The 24,747-nt window shown below is 56.1% G+C and overlaps 1 protein-coding gene across 3 annotated transcripts in view; it reads left to right on the top strand.

Moving 5' to 3' along the window:
• Positions 1-24,747, top strand: part of TRAPPC9 (trafficking protein particle complex subunit 9) — a 487,526-nt gene that overhangs the window by 360,817 nt on the left and 101,962 nt on the right. For all 3 annotated transcript variants that reach the window (XM_045078162.1, XM_045078161.1, XM_045078160.1), the window contains one exon: positions 11,772-11,925. In XM_045078162.1, coding sequence (XP_044934097.1) covers positions 11,772-11,925 — 154 coding nt within the window. The remainder of the gene's footprint in view (positions 1-11,771; positions 11,926-24,747) is intronic.

Raw genomic sequence — 24,747 nt, 5'->3', positions numbered from 1 at the left:
GACAGACACAGTCTTCGCCTGTGTGATTTCTGTTGGAGGAAAACCTCAAAAAGGCACCTAAAATCTAAAGCTGAGGATGTTGCTTATCCATTGTTGTATTTTTAAAGAGAATTGCTTTAAGTTTTGGACGAGCAGAACAAAGGATAATTGTCAGTTTCATCATGTCGTTGCTGGTCACGGATGTGCACAAAATACAGTCGTCCTCGGAGTGTGCAACGGGGTCTGTGCAGCCCCACCCCCGCACACTGTCTTCCTCAGGGGGTTTAAGCGCTTGCTGTTTACACTAGGATGGCAGGAGCACAGAAGACCGTATGTTCCTCCTCCCAGCGAGCCTCCGTTCCCAAGAGCCGTGCAACGTTCCAGCACAAGTGCCGGAGGAAAGCAGATGAGCCCCCCCAAACAGGTTGCATAAGGATTTGGGGACCCCCAAGGGGCGGGTCCTTGCTAGTTAACGAGAAGTGTGGTGTCTGTGCTGGGAGGAGGGCAGGGGCCTTGCACGTGTGGAGTTGTGAGCGTGGCTGAGCCCAGGGTGTGGCCGCAGTGCACATGGCTGCTGGCAGGCACGTCCTGGCCGCCAGCTCCCTCAACTCAATGGCCTGGGGGGAGGCAGACGCCTGGCTGCTTCCACGCGCCACACGAGAAAACCGACTTCCAGGCGGGCAGTCGCTAGCCAGGCCAGGGTTCAAGCCTGGGCGCCGCCGGCTCTGGAAGCCACACGTCCATCAGATGGCCAAGAGCCCACGTCGTGCAGGACTGTGGTTCTGGGCGGAGCCAGCCTTGCCCGTCTCTCGGAAGGAGCTCGCCGCTGGCTGCGTGTCTTCCCCCACGCGACGTTGTCTAGACTCGGCATCCTTCAGGGTCGCGCGTGCCCACCACTCAGAGCCGTGTCCCCCTGCTGGCACATCCCGTGGTGCTCTCACCGCCCACCCACCCGTACGCCCTGACGAGGATGAGCTACTGCTGGTTTATTCGCTCACTTCTGGGCTGTTTCCCCTCTTGGGCTGTTGCAGAGAGCCCAAGCCGCTGGGACCGTTCACGCGCGAGTCTGTGACAGACGCCTGTTTGCCACTCCTGGAAACAGCAGAGTGGCTAACGGGCTCATGGGGCAGGTCTGTTCCAGGAGCTGATTCCCCCCAGGAGCCTCGTACGTGCCCGGCTGCCCCGTGCGTCTGGTCTGGACACACACTTGCCGGGGACCGCGGGTGCCACTGGTTCCCCCGAGACGTCCCACGTGCCTGTCATCCCTTCGTACGCCTCGTGTCGCCCAGCGTCTGTTTCATTCCCTTGCCCGTGCTGGTCGGGCTGTCCCTGGAGGCACCCAGTACGGAGGCGGGGCCCAAGTCCCCCGTGCGTGCGCGTGGCGTGAGGAGTCCTAAACGTTCAGGTTCTGGCGAGGCCCGGTTTATGGGTACTTCATGTCTGCTCAGTCTTCAAGTTCACTCTGTCGTGTCTGTTCTACTGAACTCATTCTGCGAGGTTTCTCAAGAATTTTACTGTATTTTTAAGATAGAGAATTTCCTTTTGCCTCTTTTCAAAAAGATCTTCTGGTGCTTTACTGTCAATTTATTTTCCTTCCTTCCAAGTGCCGCCCTTCGCCCCGGGGAGCAGCCTTTGACCGTCCCAGCATTCGGACGAGCTTGGGGCTCATGTCACTGGTTCCTCCGAGTGGGTTGCAGTCTCCTGGGTCTTCTAAAAAATTTTTTTGCCTGGTAGTTTTAAAAAATTGTATTGGGACACTGTGAATGTCATTTCTGTAGACTTTGAGTGTTACTCTTTATAAGTCTCTGGCTCTCTCCCCTCTTGGGTCCCCTCCACGTATACATGTGCTGACGCTTCTGGGTCCCCTTTTTCTGGTTTTCCATCAGAGTTGCAGTCCTGGGAAAGGGAGAGGGACCGTGGGAGGCCACTCCCCGTGTGGGAGGTTCGTTGCATGCAACTCTTCTCCACGCCCTCCTGCTTGCGTTCTCCCCCCAGAGCTCAGGGGCTATTTTGTATCTGTCTGGACTTTGCTTTTTCATCAGTGGGGGTGACGGGGGGCCATGTCGGGTTCACCTGTGTTCAGGCTTGGAGGGTCAGGGTGGCTTCAGTCCCTGGGCTCTGCCCTCCGTGGCCAAGCAGCGCAAGGCTGCCCCCCTTCTGCTCACGAAGATCGCACAGGTTATCAAAGGCAGTTGACAGTGATTCACTCAGCAAACACCTGTTGAATGCGTCAGTGCCAGGTTTGTAGAAGATGAGGAAAACATCGTTCCCTTGCTCCGTGGAACTCGTGGTCCGGTGGATGGAGGGGTGGTGTCGGAGACTGCCATGTTAACACGGCGGGCACGAACCACCAGCTGGTGTTCCGTGCAGCAAGAACGTGGTTCTCGTGGGGTGGGCATTGGGCACCGGGCAGAGCAGGTCCCCTAGGAAGGAGCCAAGGCCTAGCCCTGTGCCTCTGCCGAAGGTCCCCGGGACTGGTGTGTGTGTGTATGTACGTACACGTGTGCACGTGTGTGATTGTCACAACAGTTGAGGACCAAAGGTGCATAGGCCCCGGCAGTGGGGGTCTTGGACGCCTTCCTGAGGAGCTCTTGCGTGTGCCACGGCTTCCCTCCTGCTCCATGGGGCTGGATTGTGTGCCGGGGTGGGTGCGGTGGGAACTGATGCCAGCTGCTCCCGTCTCCTGAGTGTACCCAGTGCTGGGCACACGGCTGGCAGCTTTTTCAAAGCTCACTGCTGTGCTCTGGGGTTGGCCTCATTATCCATATTTTTACAGCAAGAGAATGCTTCAGAAGGCCAAGTGATTTACCGAGGATGACACAGACTTTACGACAGGGCTGGGTCCCTGCCACCCTGAGAGCGCCGCTCGTCACCCTGCACGGAGCTCCGGGCTTGGGATTGGAGGACAGGCCGCACCCTGGCCGTGGCCCTGTCAGCAGGCCTGGCGCGCACCTTCCATGTGTGCGCGGGGAAATCTGTCTCCTGTTCCTGTGTGTTCTCCTCATCTAATTTAGGAAATAAGAGCTTTAACTTAGAATCAATGAAATGTATAATTATATGCGGTAGCATTTTGTTGTTGTTGTTAACTAATGGCAGTGGATTTAGTATGATTGAGGCATTTTGTTAACAAAATGGGGGCATTTCCTGGCTTTCATACCGATCAGCTCTGTGGGTGGAGAGTAATGTAATAAGACTTTAGGGCTGCTCTTCCTAGAGCCAACATTTTTTTCGGCTCCCACGTGTCAGGCACTGTGCCTTGCGCTGGACAGGTGAGGCCAGGTAGGTCTCTGCTCGTCGCACGGGGAGAAGTACACTCTTGCTGTTGGTCTTTCCAACAGACGCTTTTCAGAGAAACTACTAGAAGCACAGAGAGTGAGAGGGTGACTCTGCCAGTGAGGGTGGACGGGCAAGCAGGGTGTGAGCGCAGGACGACGTGGGGCACCAGGATGGTGGCAGCGTGCCGTGATCCAGGAACAGGCAGTGGGACGCGCCGCGTAGCTCTGTGGCTCGCTCGGGCAGTGGGGAAGGCCTGCGCAGCCATCGCGCCGGCGCCAGGCAGCAGGTGGAGGCTGGTGCAAAGCCTTCCCGGTCTGACCGTGATTCGCCTTGGAGCTTTCCACTTCGCAGCCATGCAGAAGGGACGCACGTGCCGCGCAACTCACTGGGATACGGAGCTTTTCCCGGCTCGTGATGTGCAGGATGGTGGCAGTGGCCGAGGTTCCCAGACCCCAGTGACCATGAGGGCCATCCTGGGCCCACCCGGCCCTCCGGACACTCTGTGAGCAGGACTCCACGTGCTCTGTGCAGCGGTCAGCACTTTGTTCTGATGAGCTTTGTGGGGGGGTTGCCCTCTGCAGGCTCGCGGGGGTGCGGTGAGCACACTGCGGCAGGCATGGCTCTGCTGTGTGGACGGTAGGTTGAGTGTGCGACGTGTTTTGACTTTAAGGTTGTTTGGAATTGGGATGGGTTTACTGGGACGGACCCCCTGTGTGTGTTGCTGCAGTCTTAGTGGCAGGTCCACTGGGAACTCTGTCAGAAGAGCTGCTCGCGGAGGTAGGACTGGTGAAGCCCCCACTTCTTATCTTCCCTCCCACCTGGGTTCAGGGCCAGCGTCTTTCTCAGCATCGCTGCCCCTGCCTCCCCGTGTGCTGGCCCCTCTGGCCTGTCTGACCCCCCCCTCCATGCATCCTGCCCTGTGGCTCTGAGGTCGCCACCTCCTGCCTAGGCCCTTCTGGGGCTGTGTGCGGCTCCCAGGGCCACATTGTACGCCGGGTGTCATTCCGGGGCGTCCATGGAGCTGCCCGGCCCACCCGCAGCTCCCCGGGCACGCGCTCCTAGTCCGGGCTGGGCTCAGCCTCCTGACTCCAGCAGCATCCTGCTGACGTCCGCTCTCAGACCTGGCAGGGCTGGGCCCACACGAGGGCCACATACGTGTTAGGGGTTCCTGGTTTTAAAATCTCGTTTCTCCCTAACAGTTCTGGGCATTAGGGAATGCGTTCTAACTTTCATTTGCTAAGGAATCTCCTTCAACTCTGCATCTCTGCTCTGTGAGACGTTCTGCATTCCTGCTTTTTGTCGATGGCCGTGCAAATGCGACTTTGCACACTGATGGTAATCAGGCAGGTGATGGTTTGCCTGTCACTTTGGGGATTCCACGCCTTGGGAAGTTCACGTCTCCAGTGGCAGTTCTCATCTGGGCCCTGCACTAGTTCCGCACTGGCCTCGTCACCTGCGACTGCCCCCGCCTCCAGCCTTCCATCCGGCTCTTTCAGTAAGCATGGGGATGACTGCTGCTTCCCTTCTGCTGAGCCTCCTTGGTTCCCTTTGTCTAAAGGAAGCCCTGGAAGCTCTCAGAAACCACTGAGAGGGCACGGAGGTCCTCTGGGGTCCGCAGGTTCTTGTCTTGTGCATTGCCATTCCCCCGCCAGGCAAGCGGGAGCACCTGTAGATCCGGGCGGTGTGTGCATGTTGTGATCCGTCTCCTGGGCGCAAGGTCCAGGGCGCTGGGAGAGGGAGGCGGGGCTGGTGCAGCCCATGTGGAAGGAGGCTGAAGACCCGGACAGGGGTGTGGGGAGGAGGCAGGCCGCATGACCTGGCATCTCCCCAGACCCCGGGGCAAAGGGGAAGGAGGAATGCAGCCGTGCGGGAGGCGGTGTGGTGTGCAGGGGGCCGGGAGGAGAGCCGGCTCGGGCAGAGCCGGTGTGTGGTTTGGGCACCGGCGGGAAGGTACAGCTACGATGACAATAGCAACGAAGGAGCTAGAACTTCTCAGAGGCTCCGTATTAAGCATGTGCTGTGCTTGTTAATCCACAGATGGCCTCTCTTTAGACCGGCGTGTGCTCCTTTACAGGTGACAAACCTGGGGTCAGTGTTCAGGACGCTCCTAGGCACAGTGCGAGCGTTCCTAGTAGAGGGAACATGGTCTTCTGGCAAGAGAACAGAGTCCTCAGGGGCAACTCATGCACTCCAGGGCTCTGCCCTGGGGACTGGTTGGCGCCTGCCAGGACACCTGTGGTCTTGTCTGGATCACTGTGATGTGAGGAGGAGATTTAGTCCCTCTCGGGGCTGCTGTGAACACAGAGCTGATGGCCCCCAGGCGGCATGTGCTTGGTGCGCTCCCTGGTGATGTCCTGATTGGATTGTGCTGGGCTTCGATTTTCAGAATCCGCGGTGTCTTTCTCTTCACTTAAAAATAATAAAGAAAGCGGGTGCCCAGGTGGCTTGGTTGGTTGAGTATCTGACTCTCGGTTTTGGCTCAGGTGGTAATCTTAGGGTCGTGGGATTGAGCCCCAGGCTAGGCCCGTGCTCAGTGAGGAATCTGCTGGAGATCATCTCCCTCTCTCCTCTCTCTCTGCCCTGCCCCCGTCTCTAAAATAAATAAATACATCTTTAAAAAAATAATACTAATAGTAAGGAAGGGTTTTTCTTTATTGTAATTGATCTCTGTGGCTTAAGGGGAAAACGATCTTCTTTGGGTTTGATCCAGATGTCAGGGCTCCTGCCATTTCTGCTTTGAGCCCCTCCCCTGTCAGGGTGGGCATCTCCTCAGGGCTGACTTTCCTTTTGCTCGGGTTGTACTTCGTTAGAAGACCCAAGAGGCCGGTCTCGTCAAGCAGACGCCCATGCGATACAGCACCTGAATTTAGAATCCCAGTGCTGTAACGATCAATTATCTCCTAGTGAAAGTTCAATTTAATTATATGTGGCTAGCACTCCTAAACTCAAGTCTCTGATTTGTATTTAAATGTCATCGTCATGACTTCGCTGGTGAGGTTATCTGCTGCTCAAAGACTGAATCACACGATATTTTAAAAATCACCACTTTTATATAGACTTCAGAAACCACAGCATCTTTCTCCAGTGCAAACTCTTGACGATAATGGTCACATTTGGTCATAAAATTAAACATGGGAAATTGGCATTCAGTCGTGGTATTAATTTTCTTGAACTCTGGCCCATCGAGGATGATTGGAAAGGAACCGCGGTGGGGACCGTCTGGCAGGGCTGCACACCAGGATGCCTCCTGGAGACTCACTCATGCGTTTGAATCTAGAGCCTCTGCGGGTCCACGAGCGGCCCGAGGTGATTTCTGCGTCTGTGAGCACCTTGGACGCGGGGCTAACCCCCATGACAACAGCCGCTGCCTATAGTGGGCTGCTGGTGTCGTGGCACTGGGCTGACCATTTTGTGTCTGCTGCCTTATTTGATCCACACATAACCTTTACAAGAGGGGTTTAGCTCATCTGAGGTGAGGAGCTTGGGCTGCCGAGTTCTGCATGCCGGGAGGGACCCGGTAACGGGTACCACTGTTCCGGGATGAGCTGTGCTGGGAGGGTCTGTGCGGCTGGGCCAGCCTTGGGAGGGGCTGACGTTTGGGTGCCGTTGCAGGAGATCTGAAGGAGGCTGTCCCGGCACATGCGTGTGTGGCCTGGGCTTTTCCCCTGATCCGGGATTCAAGCCTGGTCCCTGCGACTAATCCAGACGACCCCTGGCAAAGTGGCAGCACACTTACACACATGCTCAGACTTCTTAGAGGGACCACTGAGCCAGCGGGCGTTCCCCCTACTTTAGAGAACCAGGTTGGCTTTAAAGAAGGCCAGGGGTGTAGGGGAGACACTAAGACTACTACGAACGCCCTTGAGGGGAGCTGGCGGCCTAGCCCTGGAGCTCGCCCCCCGTGCCAGCCAGTGGCTGTGATGAGAGCCAGGTTCTTCGACCCTCTGCCCATCTACTGGGGACCTGTTGCCTCCTGGCGTCACTTGTGGATGTCCTCCCGCTCTGAGACCGCGGTGGACGGGGAGACCAGAGATCAGATTCTGGGCCCAGGTCAGCCACTAACCACTGATCATTCCCTCTGTGCCCACCACCATGCCTTCACTCGATGGCAAATACAGGTCGTGCCGTTCTGGACAGCGCGGACGGATCTAGGAGGGGATCGTGCTAAATGAAGCAAGCCAGACAGAGAGGGACGAACACCACATGATTCCATTTACACACGGAACCTAGACACACACAGAAACGAACAAACGAGGAAACAAACACTCACAGGCACGGAGAACAAACCAGTGGTTGCCAGAGGCGGCGGTGGGGGACGGCAGCAGTGGGGGACGGCGGCGGTGGGGGATGGGGATGATGGGGTGCCGACCTCCAGCTCCAGGAGAAGTCATCTCGGAGACGGGCAGCAGAGCGCAGAGAACACGGTAACGCTGTAGGCCCCTCACTGTGGGGAGCGCTCGGGGTGCGTATGGAAGGGTTGAGTCACTGTTGAACCCCTGAAACTCAAGTGCCAGTTACACTTAGATTAAAAATAAAAAAGTAAAAAGGAGTAGAAACAAACAAGAACGGCAGAAGTGTCCTGAACACAAGGTCTCCTGTGAAGGGGGATTTCCGTGCCGGTCCCAGTCCCCGGAGGGCCGTCACTGCCCTGTGCCGAGTCCTACGGCCGCCTGGAGGGCACGTGTGCTCCCCGGGGGTCCTTGTCCCGCCTCATCTCTCCTCCCTTTATCATTTCTGAACGTTGTGTTTTCCTATTTTTCTGTGATTTGCCCACGGATCAGCCTTGGTTTTGAATTACTCTTGGGACACCTGTGGGGGGTTGCCCAGATACCCTCCGACGTGTGTGGCCTCGCCCCAGGTACCAGAGGTCACATGGGTGTGAGCCCGAGCGAGGAGGGCCATGCTGGGAAGCTGTCCTCCACGTGCGTGTGGCCAGTCCCGCGGCTGCCGTGCCTCCTTACGGCTTGGTGTTCCCTTGTCGTTGGGAAGAAGGCTTGCCTACTGAGAATATGGACGTGACGTCGTCCGGGGTGTGCAGCCCACCCCTGCCGCGGGCGGGTGGTGGCCCATGTGCCCAGATGAGAACTGCAGCCGCCCTTTGCAGAATTGCAGACCGCACTCCAGGCCGCGCGCCCGTTGGGGCGGAGCGGCGTGTGCCTCACGTTGGTGCTCCCATGCACACCCCCACAGTTGTTCCCGTCCCCAATGCGCTGCTGTCCCCAGTCCGGTGGCTTCCTGACAAAAGCAAACCCCGCAAGCCATGATGGCTGAAGCCTGTTGCGTGGCTGGACTCAGACCAGGGCAGCTCCCAGGCACCCAGGCGGAGGGTCCCTCTGCTGCTTCATGGAACGCAGCAGCTTTCAGCAGGCAGAGAGCTCATGCATCCAGACTCAGCTCCAGGAAAACAGGTTACCGGCCACACGTTGCCCTGGAAGGGAGGATGGAGGAGGGGTGGTGACGCCTAGGGGCTGTGCTCTGAGACCGTGTGGAGAGGTCAAGGCCAGCGGTGCTTCCGGTGGTTTGGGGAAGCAATCCTTGGCTTTGGACATGGCATTCTGGCTATGGGATTTTGAGCTGGGTGACCCTAGTGAGTTAGCTTCTTGGTCCCCCAGCATTCTCGTCTGTGGGAAAGGAGGGATACCGCCTTCGGGACACTCGCCGGCCTTGCCTGTCGCAGGCGGTGGGGGTGGGGGCTCTGGTAGATTCAGGGGGCGCTGGTGTGCAGATGAGGCAGCAGGCTTCGCCGTCCCTGGCACTGTGTCCCATGCCATGCCAGCTCTGCACACGGCACGACCAAAAGCCGACTCCCTGTTCGGTGCTCTGCATGCCAGCCGGAGGAAGCTGTAAGCAGAGCGGTAGCGCTGAGTCTGGGCGACGGCTTCGATGCGGGTCGCCGGCCCCTGGCGTGGGGCAGCGGCTGATGAGGAAGGAGATCACGTTCCTCCCCCGGCTGCAATCACTTGGGCGGATGTCCGTGCACAGCGCTTAGCCCGGGGCTCGGCGCGGGGCAGGTGTCTGTGAATGTCCACCTCCTCCCGCCGTCTGTGTTACGGCACAGCCAGGTTATGCTTTCATCCAGGGTGGAGGGAGGTGGTGCGGTTTGGTGCTTCCTTCTCCAGAAATTGTTCAAAAAGCCGTCCGGCGAAGCCCCCACATCTAACCGCACAGGCGCAGCGTTGGGCATATGTCCCGCCCCTGAGGATGTGGGGTGCTGGCCGGGCGCTGCCCCTCTGTGTTCAGCAGCGAGAGCCTGGGATCCAGGATGTTGCCAAACACTTTTCAAAGGTGAAAGTTATTTTGGGTTACCCGGTGAATGGAAATTGGCCTTTTTTAGTGAAAGCTAGGAAATATCCTGACCTTTTGCTTGAAGAGAACACTCGTTTGCCTCGGTCTGCTTTCAAGGTGGGGGCCTGGGGAGAGCCCTTGCTGAGCGGGAAATTAGGGGTGCTCTTGCCGTACGGGTAGACACCTCACGGGGGAAGAAAAGTACATACGAAAGAGCTAATAAGCTTCTGGAAAAATGTCCGGTCTCTGGAGCGACTCAGACCTGCCAATTACAACAACATCAGCGAGGCAGCATTTTGCCTCTTCCTAGTGAAGAGCGAAACTCTGTCCTGGCCAGGATTGCAGGGGCGCGGCGTGCGGGGCACCATCTCGCTGCCCGTGTGCCTCAGGGGGAGCCTGTCTGAGAACGAGCTCAGCGCTCTCAGCCTTGACCTTTTCTGCCCTCTGGATTCAGTTTCTGCTTCGAGACGGGCTCCACACACAGCATAAATGCAGACCGGAAACTGAAGCATGAAGATGTTTAGGATTTTTTCAACAGTAATCTTTTAAAAATTGGGAGAGCTCTGAGTCTGAAAGCAGGGCGATCATTGGGTAAGCAATCATATGGCCGCATGAGGGGATGTCCAGCAGACTGGTTTGTGGTGATTTGGCAGTGTTTGTAGTGCGCTGAAAGTGAAATGGTACAGAGGCCACTGGGGGGCTCAGCCAGGGAAGCAACTGACAGTTGACTTCTGGCTCGAGTCATGATCTCTGTCCTAGGATCGGGCTCCTAATCAGGCTCCTCGCTCAGCGGAGCGTCTGCTGTCTCCCTCTCCCTCTGCCCCTGCCCTGCACTCTCTCTGTCTCTCTCTCAAATAAGTCTGGGAAAAAGCAGGTGTAATGTAGTCTATGTATATATTTATGTGCATGCATGTGAGTAAGACAAGATGTGTAATAAATTGTACACATAGAGTCATTCGAACTGCACTGATGTACAAATACATAGGAGAGAGACTAGCACGAAGGTATCACAGTTAGGGTGTAGGCTTGAGTCCTTCTTTCTTTTTTATGCTCTTTGCTATTTTCCCACCTTTTCCGGTAAGCCCGTCTACTTCCGCCGTCAGAAGGAGGCCGTGTAGCTCTCAGACAGAGTTCTGGCTCCAAAAGCCCCCGCATTCTCTGGGGCAGCTGAGCTCCGGACACCACCTGGCCGAAGGCCCTGTATTTACGGGCAGCTCAGTAGTTTGCTCCAAGCTGCCAGGTGGGGAGTGGAGGCAGGCTGCAGAGTGCCCGGGCCCGGAGCCGAACAAGGGCAAGGTACAAGGTCAGGCAGCCGCGAGGGGGAGGTGAGCACTGGCCCGGTGTGGCGGTGGTGGGAAGGCTTGGTTCCCGCCCTGTTTGTTTGGGGAGTAGCTGGTCACAGCGTGCAGGCATTACCCAGGCCTGGAGACCATGGCATGGCCTTGCAGACCTCTGCCCTCAGGGACCTAAATTCCAGTAGACCCCATACACCCTGAAGCCCACAAGTAAGTGTTTTTACAGCTCCTGATAAATGCCACGGCAGAGATTAATGGTGTCACGCAGGTGGGACGAGGGGGGGTGCCCCGAACACCTTCCTCAAGCTCCAGCCTTGAGAACGGGGGTTCAGGAGGAGAGGGTCCCAGCCTGGGGAGCAGTGAGCACCAAGGCTGAGGCAGGAAGAGCCCAGTGTGTTCTAGAAACTGCCGGAAGTTAGAGAGGGCTGGACACACCAGCAGGTGGGGAGGCTTTGGAGAGGACATGGTAGTGGAGCAGAAACCTGGCAAGGAGGTGTCACAACAGAGGGTCCTGGGTGCGGGGGCAGATGGGGACGGGCGGGGCACGGCTGGTGGGGGGCGACTGAGAGACAAGGGACCGCTGCTGAGGCGGCTCTTGGGGTCCCAAGCATTAAATGATTCCTGTTCCCTCTAAGTGCCCACACCGCATCCTGCCTGCCTCACCCTGGTCCAGAAATGATGTTTTCTCCGGGGCAGTGTGAGTCTCCTCTGAGGTTAGGGTCTCTGACCATGTCTCCAGGTCGAGGCTGTGCATTGAATCACCTCCGGGGCTGGTGCTGCCCGGGGAGTATGCCAGTCCCTTTCCTTGGAATGAACCCATCTGACCTACTGACAGTGATGAGTCCTACGGTCTCCAGCAGGCCTGTGCTTATGCTCCGACAGGCAGCCGCCGACCCTGCCCTGCTCACTCATTCTCTGCTGTTTCCCCTCTCTTAGAATGGCCATTCAAGTGGACAAGTTCAGCTTCGAGAGTTTCCCAGAATCCCCTGGTGAGAAGGGACAGCTTGCAAATCCGAAGCCCCTGGAGGAAGAGAGGCAGGAAGCCCGTGGCCTGGAGATCGACAGCAAGCTGGACGTCCACTGGAGAATCATATCCTTTTCATGGCAGCCACCTTGGCGCGTGGTGCCCCCTACTTGGGGCTTGTGCTCCCCAAGAATTACCCTGGGGGCCTCGCCGCCAGGTGCTCAGCACGCAGAGCTCAGAAAGGGCGTGCCAAGGAGACGCAGGCCGCGGCCGTCCTTCCTTAGCCCCTTCCCTGTCCCGGCTCCCACCGAGAAGGGGTGGATTCAGGGCAAGGGGAGGCCGCCTCCCTGAAATGTCGTGGGTCGTGTGTGTCTTTCCAGCATCGATTGTGTTAGCGACATGTTCTCATGCCGGCCTCCCAATGCTGGGCTTGGGAAGCATCACGGAGTGACAGTTCGACACAGGACAGACGCAGTTGCTGGTCGGCTTGGGGGGTGTGGCACAGGTCCCGAGGCACGAGAGCAGCCCCGCGTGACCTGCCATCACGCCGGAGTCCCGGGTGCACTCACGTTTGCACTCGGCCGTCCTGCAGAACATCTGCTTTGGGGTAGTGTTCCTCAAGGCACCCGAGAGGCGGAGGGGGAGGGAGGAGGCCCCCACGAGGCTTCCTGGCCTCGCTGGGCATGGCTGTGCAGGCTGGGGGTTCGCTGCACCTCAGGGGCCGGGCCAAGCATCATGTCGAGTCTGTGAGGTTCAGGGGAGGAAGCGGTGGGCACAGGGCACTCAGGAAGGCTTCACAGAAGGGGGGACATTAGAGGGGCTTCTGTAGGGTGGGCGATGTCCTAGAGGTCTGCGGTGTTAGAGGATGGTTTGCACAAATGTCCCCCAGGAAGAGGCCACTCTGATGTGCCTGCCTCAGTCTCCTTGTTCGTGCCTGGATCCTGTGCTCTGTAGTGTCAGGTCGTCCTAGACCATCTCCCGGGGTTCTGGAAAGGTCCTCAGTCTGCGGCTGGTGGTTTCCAGGAGTTGAGGCACGTTCCTTTGTGTACACTCCAGAAAATCTGGGGCTGGTAGACCTGCGTCCCCAAGTTGCTGGGACACAATAAGCACTTGCCATGTCACATCGGAGGACTGGGGAACCAGACATTGAAAACCGAGTGCCTGGGGCCCCCATACCACAGCAGCCCACCACGGGGTTCAGGTGTTTGCCTTTGTCCAACGGGATGTGAAAAGGAGGGGTGACTGGAGCCTCCCTCCCCCACTCCCCCCCAACCAGTGCCTGCTGGTGGAATGACAGAGTGACAGAGCCCCAGAGGCAGTGGTGTTCGCCCCGCACACCAGCCCTGCTGTCTCCTATGTTCTTCCTGCCTCTGACTGGTGCTCTTGCTCCCCTGGGGAGAGGTGAGCTGAGCCCCCAGTCAGGAAGTGGTGGGGCCGCCTGCCCAGTGGTGTTGAGGGTATAGCCCTGTTCCCAGCCCTGCTGTCAGGGAGGGTCGGGGGACAGCAGGAGGCCATGGCTCTCCTGTCCTGATATCTGTGGTCACGACGCTGAAGCTCAGGGAGCTGGAGAGGTTCTGCAAACTCCGAGATGCTCGCTCCTGGGCCTCAGGGCCTTTGCTTCACGCCGGGAACTCAGTGCAGAGCCAGGAGGCCTGGCTGTGGGTGAATCCACCTCAGCCCCCTGGAGGCAGAGGCAGTGTGTTTGGCAGGCCCGGCAGGAAGGCATGAGTCGTCTCACTGTGGGTCCAGATAAGAGCAGGAAGCCTCGAAATGGGGGGTTTGCGCCCCTGCCTCCCCGGTGCCAGGGCTACCACGGCACCTGCTAAAGATACGCCTGCCACTCTCTGGTGCCACCACTGGGTGGGCCCAGGTCGTTCACCACAGCGGAGGGCTCTGCCGCCCTGTCTCAGCGGTGACAACCGCCCGCCCAGGTCAGCCTTAGGATGTGGGGTGCAGGCACGTAACGGAAGCCCTCGGCCCGGGATGTGCTCCCTCTGATGGGGTGATGCTGACCCTCAAAGTATTTGTGTTCTCTGAAAACAATGACCAGAACAAGCCAGAGGTGTTTTGGGGTTTCTCTTCTTTCAGCTTTGCCTCTTTCAGGAGGTCGACATCCCCGTTGTCTGTGTTGGCTTAATAACTCCTGCAGCAACTATGTACGTGTGCGGACACGTCGGTCTCCTGGATGTGGCGATTAGAAGTTTGGGGGGGACTGTCCCTCTAGGCGGATCCGATTAGAGAGGAAGAGTATTAAGGGTCTCTCTGTCTCTCCTCTGGCAGCGACATCTGGCGTGGGTGCATAGCAGACTTTTGCTATTGCAAACCTGGATCCAAGCAGATGGAAAGACCAAAGACTGAATTGGCTAATATTTCTATTATGCATTTTAGTAATATTTTCTCAATATTTAGACTTTATACAAAAATTGGAGCCTAATTTGACACTCATCTGCAGTAATAAAAACAGTCCGTCTGTAGCGTGAGAGGCTGCATAGACCCGTTGGTGGGAACTGTGGCTCTTACAGTAGATGCGGACACGCCTGTCTCCACTGTGTCTGCCGTGATCGGACGAGCAGCCCGGGCAGGCCAGCAACTCCAGCCCCACTGTTCACCCGGTGAGGAGCCGGATGCTCGTTTACGCTCGTGTGCTGGGTCCTGGAGATGCCCTTAGTCCAAGGGAGGAGCAGACCCAGAAATGGGGACTTACAGCGCACCCCAGAAGGGCTGAGGCAGGAGCCTTCCTGAGGGAGGGCTGGCACGTCCCGGAGGCTGAGAGCAGCAGCGACCTATGTCATTCCCCGTGACTGGGAACACAGCTTGCAGACCAGAGGGGCAGTGGGAGCCAGGGGCCTCCCCTCCCCCACCCCTCCTTCCTTCCTCTCGCCTCCCGCTTTCCCTCCTGCCAGCCTCAAAAATCTCTCCTGTGGAACTCCCTATCGCCAGTCTGAGCCTGCTCATTTTTAAAGGGACTTTTCCTCTTTGGCAAGAGGAACGGGCTGGTACATAGCGTCTGTGCGGTCTTCTGGGGGTGGGGGTCTGGGCCTGCACAGGCGTCATCAGGCCCAAGAGCCAGGCTCACGTGACCAACACTGATGCCGTCTGGGTGAACACATGCTTGCTTCCTGCTGCTCGGCACTGTCTCCTCACCACCTTCCCTGCCAGCTTCCATGGTTGGGCAGTCTTTGCTGAACTTGGGAAGCCTTGATAGAGCCGATTTTGTGGCCAGCAGGTAATAGCCGTCCACGTGTAAAGGCAGGAAGCACCCATATTTGGCTTTAGGATGGGACCAAGGATCCTGCATGGTTGGGGCCTGAGCCCAGGACCAAAGGCCCAGCTCTGCTGCTTCCGGCGTCCCTGTGGGGAGGCTGTGGTCCAAGGGACACATGTCCCTGTCTGTTCAGTCAAGGTGAGATTACCCCCTCAGGTTTGCTGTAGGATTAGGTCTCACCATCTCTTCTGCTCTTTTGAGCTCAACCAGGATAATCACGTTTTTCTGACCCCAAACTGGCAAAACTGACAGTACTCTGGTTTGAGAACTAAGTGCGTTTTGGAAGTGAACTGATTCACTGGAGGTAACAGCCAGGATCCCAAAACTTGTGTCCTTTTCCTACTACCTGCTTGAAGTAAGGTCCTGCGGCTCTCATGTAAGCCCAGCACCCACCCCTGGAGGGTGTCTGCAAGGGTCGCCCCCTTTCCTGCCAGCAGAACCAGAGCTGCTCCCGTGATCTGGCCTTGGACGGACTCATCCCGCACAGGAAGCAGTGGGCCAGGCCTCGGCTGCGCCCCTACTTCCACCTCTGATCAGACCTGTCGCCGGAGTTTGGGACTGTAGTTCTGAGAACACCTCAGCGTAGCTGGTTCTGGGGTGGTTGGAGATTGGCCAGATCTGTTTCCGCTTTCCATTTGTAACTGGGGAGAGGTGGGCCCACCAGGGTCTGACCAAGTCTTCCTCATCCTTGACGGTTGAGCTCACGCGTCCTGTTTCCCGGAGCCCACTCTGTTGTTGGCCTCTAGTGCTCTCATCTCGCCCGGCCGGAGCTGCTACTTCCCTCGTACTCCTACAACACTCAGTGCCTAGCTCTTTTTGTTACCATCTTTACCAAGTACAGGAAGGTTCATTTTGTTCCCAAGTTCACTGCGTCCTCACCGGGCTGTGCCGTTCCTGGGTCTGTGCGGTGTCCTGTTCCCTTAGCAGCTACTTCCCGCTGACCGGCGCTGTGCTGGGCTTGTGCTAGGCACCGGGGACTTCTGCAATGGGCAGCATGGGGTATGGGCCCTGCCCTGCCGGCGCGTGCTCCTTTCCTGGCCTCTGTGCTGCGTGTAGTCGCCAGCATGTAGGTATTAAAATCATTTGGTAAAATAAAAAAGTTTTAAAAAAATAAAGCCATTTGGTGAATGCATGGCTTGCGTCTCTTTGAAGGCGCAGATGGAAAGGTTCCCGGCTTAGCCGCACTATGCCGAGGGCTGTGGCGGGCATGTGAAGGGAGTTGTAATGAGCACGATTAGTCTTACTGGAGCCGGGCTCTGCTTCCAGAGGGCAGCCGCGCACAGACAGTCTGTGCTGGAAACAGACGAGGGGTGAGCGCGGGGCAAGCTCCGTGTCGTCTCCCGCTCTCGGTGTCCTTGTTTCTGTTGCAAATCCCCCTCCAAGAGCCTCTCGGGTTGGCAGGATACTTGCTGACATAGCAGAGGGTTTCATGGCAAGAGCTGGACGCACACTTCAGCTGATCCCCATAAAAGCCAGTGACCCGGACCATCTGGACAGTGTCTCTGCCAGGTGGTCTGATAAGCACGTGTCTCCTGGGTTCTGTCTGGAGACCCTTTGGAACCATCTGGCTGCTTTGAGGGCCAGGTAGAGACTCAAGGAGCCCAGCTGTAGCCTGGGTTTTAGATGCCAAAGGACTGCCGGCCCAGAGTGGGACCTGGAATATCTTTGCAGCACGCAGAGGTCACTTACACACAGGTAGCCGGCACGTGGAGGGACACAGAGCAGGGCAGCTGCTCCGAGCACAGGGCCATGCGTCTGGACCAGGCAGGGCAGCTGCTCTGAGCACAGGGCCATGCGTCTGGACCAGGCTGTGCGTTACCAAGCAGTGTCTGGCCTTGCCAACACCAGTCAACCTTGTGAACCTGGGAGGCTTCATGAGCTCTGACATTTGTGTTTGGATTTTGCTGGAGTTTCACAAGCATGTGCCTGCAAGACCGTCAGCCCAGTGTCCTCAGTTTGGTTGGTCCTGACCAGGACAGTCGGCCTGGGACACGGCCACGCCTGGCTTCTCAGTTTTCTAGACCACATTCTTCCCAGTAAGCGGAATGTGCCTCCAGCTGACCCCGCCTCCCTTTTAAGGCAGGGCCGGAGATTAAACTGTGGGCAGGGTCTGCCCCAGGTCACCCTTGACCCTTCCTAGTGGGCTTGTCGTTTGTTTTCTGAGATGCTTAATGGAGCCAGGGCTTCCCATCCCCTGAGAAAACAAACAAATGAACTTCTTACAACAAGATCCCTCTAAAACACAGTGCAGTAGGCTTTTCCAGTAGCCATGTCAGGAGAAAGGGTTTAATCTAAATGGATTTCATGCGAACACCTCCTGTCCTCAGTGCAGATTTCTGGATCACCTTAAGCAAAATTCAGGGTTCATTTTGTGTCTGCCTCGAGGGAGTTCAGTGTCTCCAGCTGCTGCCAGTCCCTCGACTCCGAGGCCTTCCAGCTCCCGGCGGAGTAGTGCTCCCAGCCAGAGAGGAGCATAGTGCCTGACCTCTGACCTCTGATCCCGTACCGTTGCCCCGGCTCCTGGGCCCGTGGACCCAGACTTGAGGGCTGTCTCCCCCAAATCCAGACATGGTGGCCAAGCTCACCTTGAGTCCCTCTGAGAGGAGTCAGGGTTTAACACGCAGCATCGATTTCGGAGTTGGCTTGGGGAGTCAGGAGGGGCTTCCTGAGCCGGTGGAGATATTAACGTGAGTGTGTGGTCTGCATGTGTGTGTGCACATGTGAGTGCAGTTCATGTGCACGCACATGTGCTACAGTATGCGTGTGAACTTCACACAGATCGATATGCACCATGTGTCATTAGGTGCGTGTCCCGGTGCAACACCTTCTGTGTCCTTTCGTTTTGACAGTTACTATGGGTGTGTGTCTAACAGACTCCTGCAGTGACCGCTCACGCCTGTCGGGCGCCGGCTAAGGGCTGTACTGTTCTGAGTGATTTACCTGGATGGGCTCGCTTAATTTTCACAAAGAGCCCTAGGAAGTGGTTTTAGGCACATTCCACAGATGGGGAAACTGAGACCCCGTGAGATTCTCCCACTCTCGTCCCAGGTCACCAGCCAGTGAGGCACGGAGCTGGGATTTGCGCCCAGCTGCCTGGCTTCAGGTTGTGGCTCTTGGCTCTGTGCCGGGCATCCGGTCTCTGCCAAGGCCTCTGTGTACCCCCATTTTGCAGAGAAAGTCGAATGAGGTTGCAGCATCCCTCGGACACCCTGCTGGTCAGTGCTTCCCCTGCCCTGGGTTCTCCCCACTTTGCCGGCCCTACCCTCAGCCCGGCAGGACGGGCGGAGCTGTACTATTGCACACTGTCCCTGGGCAGCTCACTGGGCCATGTGGCATTTCCCGTCCAGTTGGGTCTCTGACCACAGGGAGCTGAGCCGAGGTATAGGCCACCCCTGCTGGGGTGAGAACAACCCACATCAGCATTCCCAAAGTTCGTGGTGCAGATTGGAAAACAGTCATGGGAAAGAGGCTCATTAATCACTTAAAGCAGCCTTTCCATTAGTGTAATTTCTATTTATGGCAATCTGCTAATTTATTTGAGCTGAAGTGGGGCTGGGCTAAGTCCCTGCACCTGTCATTTCTCCAGGTCTGGCACGTGGGTGCAGACAGTCCATCTTCCTCGGGGAATGCTCGAGGTGCAGGCCTACCCCCTCCGGCTCCCGCACCTGGAAGCCAGCTTGGAAGTGACTGTTGGCTGCTCCCTGGTGATGGGCTTCCAGATTTGCCCCGTAGGCTGCGGGTAAACTAGGAGTTCAGATCGAGGGGCAGGGCCGGGAGGACTCAGGCCCCTGGGCTCAGCAGGGTCTGGCTGAGCCCTGGGCGGCCGGATCATCCAGGGAGAGTTGGTTGAGCAATCCTTTTTTTTTTTTTTTCTTCCCTAAAATAGAAGACGAGTTCATGGTTAACTTCAGTTCCATGAATAAAGACAAGGTCTCAGAAACTGCTCAGTGTTTTCAAATCGCAGTACGGCACCAGATACTTCAGTGCTAATGGTCTAGCTGAAGATGAGTGGGAAGGTGCGTTATTAGCTTTCTGCATTTTCCTTGCATCTAGCTGTTTTCTAAAGATCTGCAAGTACGCATCCGTGGTTCCCAAGACAGGCAGAAGATTAACTGTGTATCATGAGAATGCTGTAAAGGCTGTGTACAAATACTAAGTTTCCTTAACAACGATGAATGACCCGCAGTCATATGTAAGGCTCACGTAACAGACTGGGCTCCGGAAGAGTAGGAAGGCTCTCATCTAGGCCTTTCATGCCTAGCCCCTACCGCAGTGCACAGAGTGGGTGTTGACAGATACTTGCTGTGAGTCACTGGAATGGGGAAGCGCATGAGGACAGAGGCAGGCCGCAGGGACAGCATAGACACACTACAGGGTGCAGCCGTCACAGACAGGGAAGAAGGAAGGGGTGACTTCTGGGCTGGTGGGTCAGAGGGACATCCCCAGTAAGGTGAGGTTGAGGCTCCAGTCAACAGAATGGCTGAGAAGGTTCCAGGTTGGGGAGAACACAGGAGTAAGGGCACCAGGGCAGGACAGCACCCCCCTGTCTTAAGAAGTGCCCGTAGTTCAACATGGCTGGTACACATTCTTGGGTGCGGGTGTGCGAAGGAAGAGGTCAACAAGCAGAGGAAATCATGGGCACCTGTATGAGGTTCTGGGGAGTTGGGTTTTATCCCAAGAGCTGTGGCCAGCCACTGCAGGTTTCTGGGCAGGGAGCTGTGTCTTCAGACTCTGGCGGGGCTCCTCCCCCCTCACTCCCTGGGGGCCTGCTGTCACCGTGATGGATTTGTGTCTGGTTGCGGGATTGCGCTACCTTTTGGGAATTCAGCACGAGAGTCCAGAGCTGTGCGGGGCAGTGCAGGGCTGTCTCTGCTGTCTCTTTCTGTCTCTTGGTGAGGCCCTTATAAGGTGTTGAGTTGAAATAGAGGCTCACTGCCAGGACTGGGGTTCCTGTTGGGCTCTAGGTATTTGACACCCATTTCTGCTCTCAAGGGTTACAGTGGAAAAGCAGAGTAATGGTGCTGCTCTGAGCCTTGTCTGTGGGAAAGGAATATAGCACAAGGTCTCTCTGAGCGAGGGCTTACCTGTCGTGTTTGGTTGCACATCTTCTGTAAGCACATTTATTGAGGTAGTAGGTGCTCAATAAATGTCCACTCCCTCAAGCTTATGTGGGCAGTGGCTTGTCAACAAACTGTGGCCCTTACGGGTTATAACTTGAAGCTCCTTCTGCGTTATTCCTGGAAAAACTGACCCCCTTAGTTGGCTTTTTCTGCCTCCCAGCTCCGTAGATCTGGAGTTAGGGGCTTGGAGGTAGGAAACCTGGTCTTGCCCCCAGGGTGTTCACCGTGGCTGCGTTGGGGAGTCACTTACGACAATAGATGTTTGTAGCTCATAACCAGTGCTATGTGGGAATTAGGAGGGAGCCTAGGGCTGAGGGACGGCCTGCCGGGTGTTGGGTTGGTGCCAGTATTGGCCAGTCGGGGGCTATGCTTGCCACGCAGGAAGCATCATCTCCCTGCCTCCCACCTTTCTGGGAGAGGACCTCACTTACATATGCCAGGTCCTGCTGGAGCTGAATACCATTATCTTAGCTGTAGGCCACACCAGTGCCCTGCATGGGCTTGAGCCAAAATTGCCGAACACATCTGTGTCCCCACTGCCCTCAGGTCCTACCTCAGAACTTCATGGTCACCTCACACAAGGAAGAATGAGCCTTTTGGTGTCCAAGAGACTTTTGGCCTCAGTGAAGTGCCTTCTGAGGTACCTGTTCTGAGTCTGTTCCTTTAAAGGCATCTTAAAGGTGAGGTCCTGACCTAGTCCTTCTGCTGGGTTAACACTGTGGCATTAAGATTCATCTCACTGGAAACGTGTGGCACGTACAGAGAAAGTCTGGCAGGGGATGTGCAGTGCACTTGGAGTTGAAGAACTGAATGTGAACCTTACACTCCCCCTTCTTGGTTGTGTGATTTTGGAAAAGTTTCTTACCATCCCTAAAGAGGTTTTATTGATCTGACATTGTTATAAGGGCTGTATGAGATGATCTGTAGGTAACTGACACATAACACATGCTCAGGAAAAAGCAGCAGACATTTATTGAGCACCTGCTGTGTGCCAGGCTGGTGACCAGGGGCATCACTCTCCTGTGGCTCACCACCACAGGCGGTCCTCTGAATTCAGCTAAGCAGTTGGGAAGGCATGGCTGCCTGCTCTTTGACCTTGCTGCTTTGGGGAGGGGAGGTCAGAAGAGGTTCATACTGAGCAAGATCCAGTCCCAGACCCTGGGCCTCATGGCTCACCACCTCCAAGGATTTGTGACCCGTAGGAGGAGTGCACAAAGGGCAGTGGCTTCAGGGAACTCAATTGTGTCTTTGAGGCAGAAGTAGCAAGCATGGAGGGCACCAAACATGGAATTTGCTGTTCCTTGCTGGGGAGTTAGATGCTCTCTGTGGAAGGCCCCAGAAGCAGAATGAGAGTTGTGCTAACCTGAGCTGGGAGCTTGTGTTCTCTTTTGCCTCAGGCACATGGGTTATTTCGTGATTACTATGGATGTGCCCTAGTACACCTGCAAAGCCTGGTGTGCACCAGCGGAGTTTCCACAGTCTGTTGCAGAGTTACCAGCCCTGCCCTTGTAAGGGAAAGGAGCAGAATCTCAGGATAGTGACTCTCACTACTTGGAGATGGGACTGCTGGGTCCTGGGTGACGGGAAAGGGCTTAAAAGGGAGGGAGCCTTTTCAGCACCACGGACAGGTCCCGCCACTCTCTGTGGCCCCCACCCCCAGGTTTCCTGAGAATGGACACAGGGTTTAGAGAGAACTCTCAGAAAGTGCGTGCACAACATGGGCTCTAGGCTCAGTCTGTTTGAACCTGCCACTTCATAGCTCTGTCGGCTTTCTTACTCTCACCTTGCACCTGAGTTCAAAACAAAACTTTGAACAGAACTAGCAGTCCCTGCCTTATACCCGTCAGGTTCTAAAGTCTTAATTTAAAGATAATAAGAATTGAAAAGATACATATTACACACTTAACAAAGAGCCTCTCTCATGGGAGGCACTTTGGAAATGTTCTAATAGAAGCAGTGGGACTGTGGTCCCCAACACCATTTATCGGTCTCTTGCCCAGACACCAGGATCTGTGTATATAAGGAACAGTAGGGGCTGCCACCTCTACCTTCGTTGTGGGATGTTTGCGGTCTTGCCTGTGATAGTGAGCAGGAAAGGCAGCTGCATGGTGGACTGGTTGGCTGGCTTTGCGTTTGTGTGTCCACACTCAGACACCAGGCTGTTTTTTGGTGGCTTATGGGGCTAAAAGGGAGGGGTGGTACCTGCAGGTAATTAGCTTTATTAGCTCAGCTGTATGATTTTATGGCTCACATCCTAAAGCAAATTAATACAAAAATATGCTACTGGAATGGTTTCCAAAGCCCCAGTGCCATTTGGCAACTTTGTAATTACTCACACGCTAACCTGCCCCGCTAACTAATCATCACAAAGCTCCTCATCCTGGCCACGTTCATTAGGCGCTATTTCTGTTTTGCAAGCACCGTGGTGCGATCTGCTTTGAAAGTCTGGCATATTTTTTTTTCATAAGAGGCAGTAATATGCCATATTCTGAGGTCTTCATTTTACACCCCTGGAAAGACTCAGGGAAGAAAGAAACATGAAAATGTGCATATTAAGCCCAAATCTGCCAGTCCACCTGCATGCTGAGCTCTTCCTTCCGGGTTGGGATGAGGCATGTTGACTTTTCTCAGCCCTGACCTCGGAGCTCCGTCATCGGGCCCACCCTGTATCAGGTCTGCAACTGCTTCCAGCAGAACTGCACTGTTTATTTTTTCTAAAATTTTTATTTTAAATATGTAAAATATGCACATGGTTCAAATTTTTCTTAAAAAAGAGTGTTCCCCTCTTGCCTGTCCTCCCCAAATGCCCATTTTTCTTCATCCCTTCCATGTATTTCAGAATTTCTCTCTGAAACTCTACGTAATATATAGACTTTTGTTTGTTTGTTTTTACACAAAAGTATGTGCTGTTTCGCATCATGGTTTTTTCACTGAACTGTATGCCTCGGAAAACTTTGCATACTCATAACTAACTTTCTCCCTTTCCAGTAGTGGAGTGTGGTCTTGTGCCTGTATTCACATGGCTTTGCCATCATGGGGGGTTTCAAGCTTCGGGACTTTTGCTGATCCGGTCACAGTGTCATTGAGCACGTCATCTTTCCCTTCTGGAGGCATGCTGTGGGGAAGCCCCAGCATGCCAGAGTTGGGGGGCGCTCTGGGAGGATCCCCACTCCATCCTCCTCCTCTGTCTACATGGCACAACTGTTGCCTCCCACCAGGTGAAGGGAACACGGAAAGTGCTTGCCACAGAGCCCGCCCAACAGGAGTGTTCCCGACATTTATACCCTTCTGTGTCCCGCTCTCCAGGACCCCAATGTGTGTCTTTTAGTCTGAGACTTGGAATTCACCTGGGAGCCTTCCCTGTACTAGGAATTGGTCACCACTCTGCCGGTGAATTTCTGTGTGCCTGTGAGTCATGTGGCCCATCAGATCCTAGACGAAACCCAAACCGAAGAAAGGAAAGCTGCCTCCTTTTGCTGGTACCGTGTACGCAATCCCACTTCCCTCCAGCTCTTTGATGCCAATGAATCACAGAGAGCTTTGCCAGGACCCGGCTATGAGCTAAGGAAGGGGGCTTGGTACCTTTTCTTTGAAAGAGAAATTACCTCTTCACATGGTGGTCACAAAGGGAGAGAAGGCAAACACAACTGCTTGTCTCCACTGCCCAGCCAGTCCCTGGGCTCTAGGTCTTCATCAGACTCCCCAGGGGATGTGTTTCCCCAGCAGGAGGTTCCCTCTGGGTGTTGCTGGGGCCATGGCAGCAGGGGGATGCTGGCCTAAGTGGGTGGTAGGCAGAAGGCTTGGGACTGACTCAGCACAGGTGCTGGCTCCCAGGAAGGTCACCACTTCTCCCAATCACAGTGTCTGTGCTCTCACTGGGGCTGGCCGTGGCCTGATCCTGGGTCACTCCCCTCAGGAGGGAGAAGAGCCCTTCCTTACCCTGCTCCCCATGGATCTTGTTGGCTCAGGGACTGGAAGAGTGGAGTCCCAGCCTGGGGCTGACAGGAGACGTCCCCTCTCAGAGACTCACCCCAAGTGAGAGGCTTCTGAGTCCTCCTGGAACGGATGGCGCCTGTGTGCCCCGCGGGGGCGGGCTGTGCTGCTGCAGCCGATTAAGCAACAAGGATGAGAGCCGAGCAGCCGCACGTGGCCGCGGCAGGCTTGCAGTGTTGAGCGATGGCCACAGAGGAGTCCACAGAACTGGACCGGCGTAGCCTGGGAGTGTCTGCAACCAGGTGGGCTCACGTTGGCCAAGAACCCCAGCCACACTCCCCGGTAGTCCCCTGTGTTGCTGGGCAATGGGCCAGGCCTCGTGGCCATTGGTCACTCGCAGCAGGCAACCCACCAACCTTTCTGAGACTCTGTCCTCACGTGTTGGACAGTAATAGCCACACGTGCCTGGCCCTGTGCCGAGGGCTCCGGCGGCTGTCCCCTGGTGATGCTGGACTCATCCCATCGGAGGGTCCTACTCTCCTCACTCTAGCAGCGACTATGCTGGGCCACCCGTAGCAGTGGAGGTCTGTCTCTGACGAACAGCACCCATTTCCCCACGCCCGTCGTCAT

Source organism: Mustela putorius, unplaced genomic scaffold (assembly GCF_011764305.1).
Source record: "Mustela putorius furo isolate JIRA1106 unplaced genomic scaffold, ASM1176430v1.1 tig00000228_pilon_pilon_pilon, whole genome shotgun sequence".
NCBI lineage: Eukaryota > Metazoa > Chordata > Mammalia > Carnivora > Mustelidae > Mustela > Mustela putorius.
Note: the sequence above shows the minus strand (reverse complement) of the source record. Positions and strands in the feature narration are given on the sequence as shown.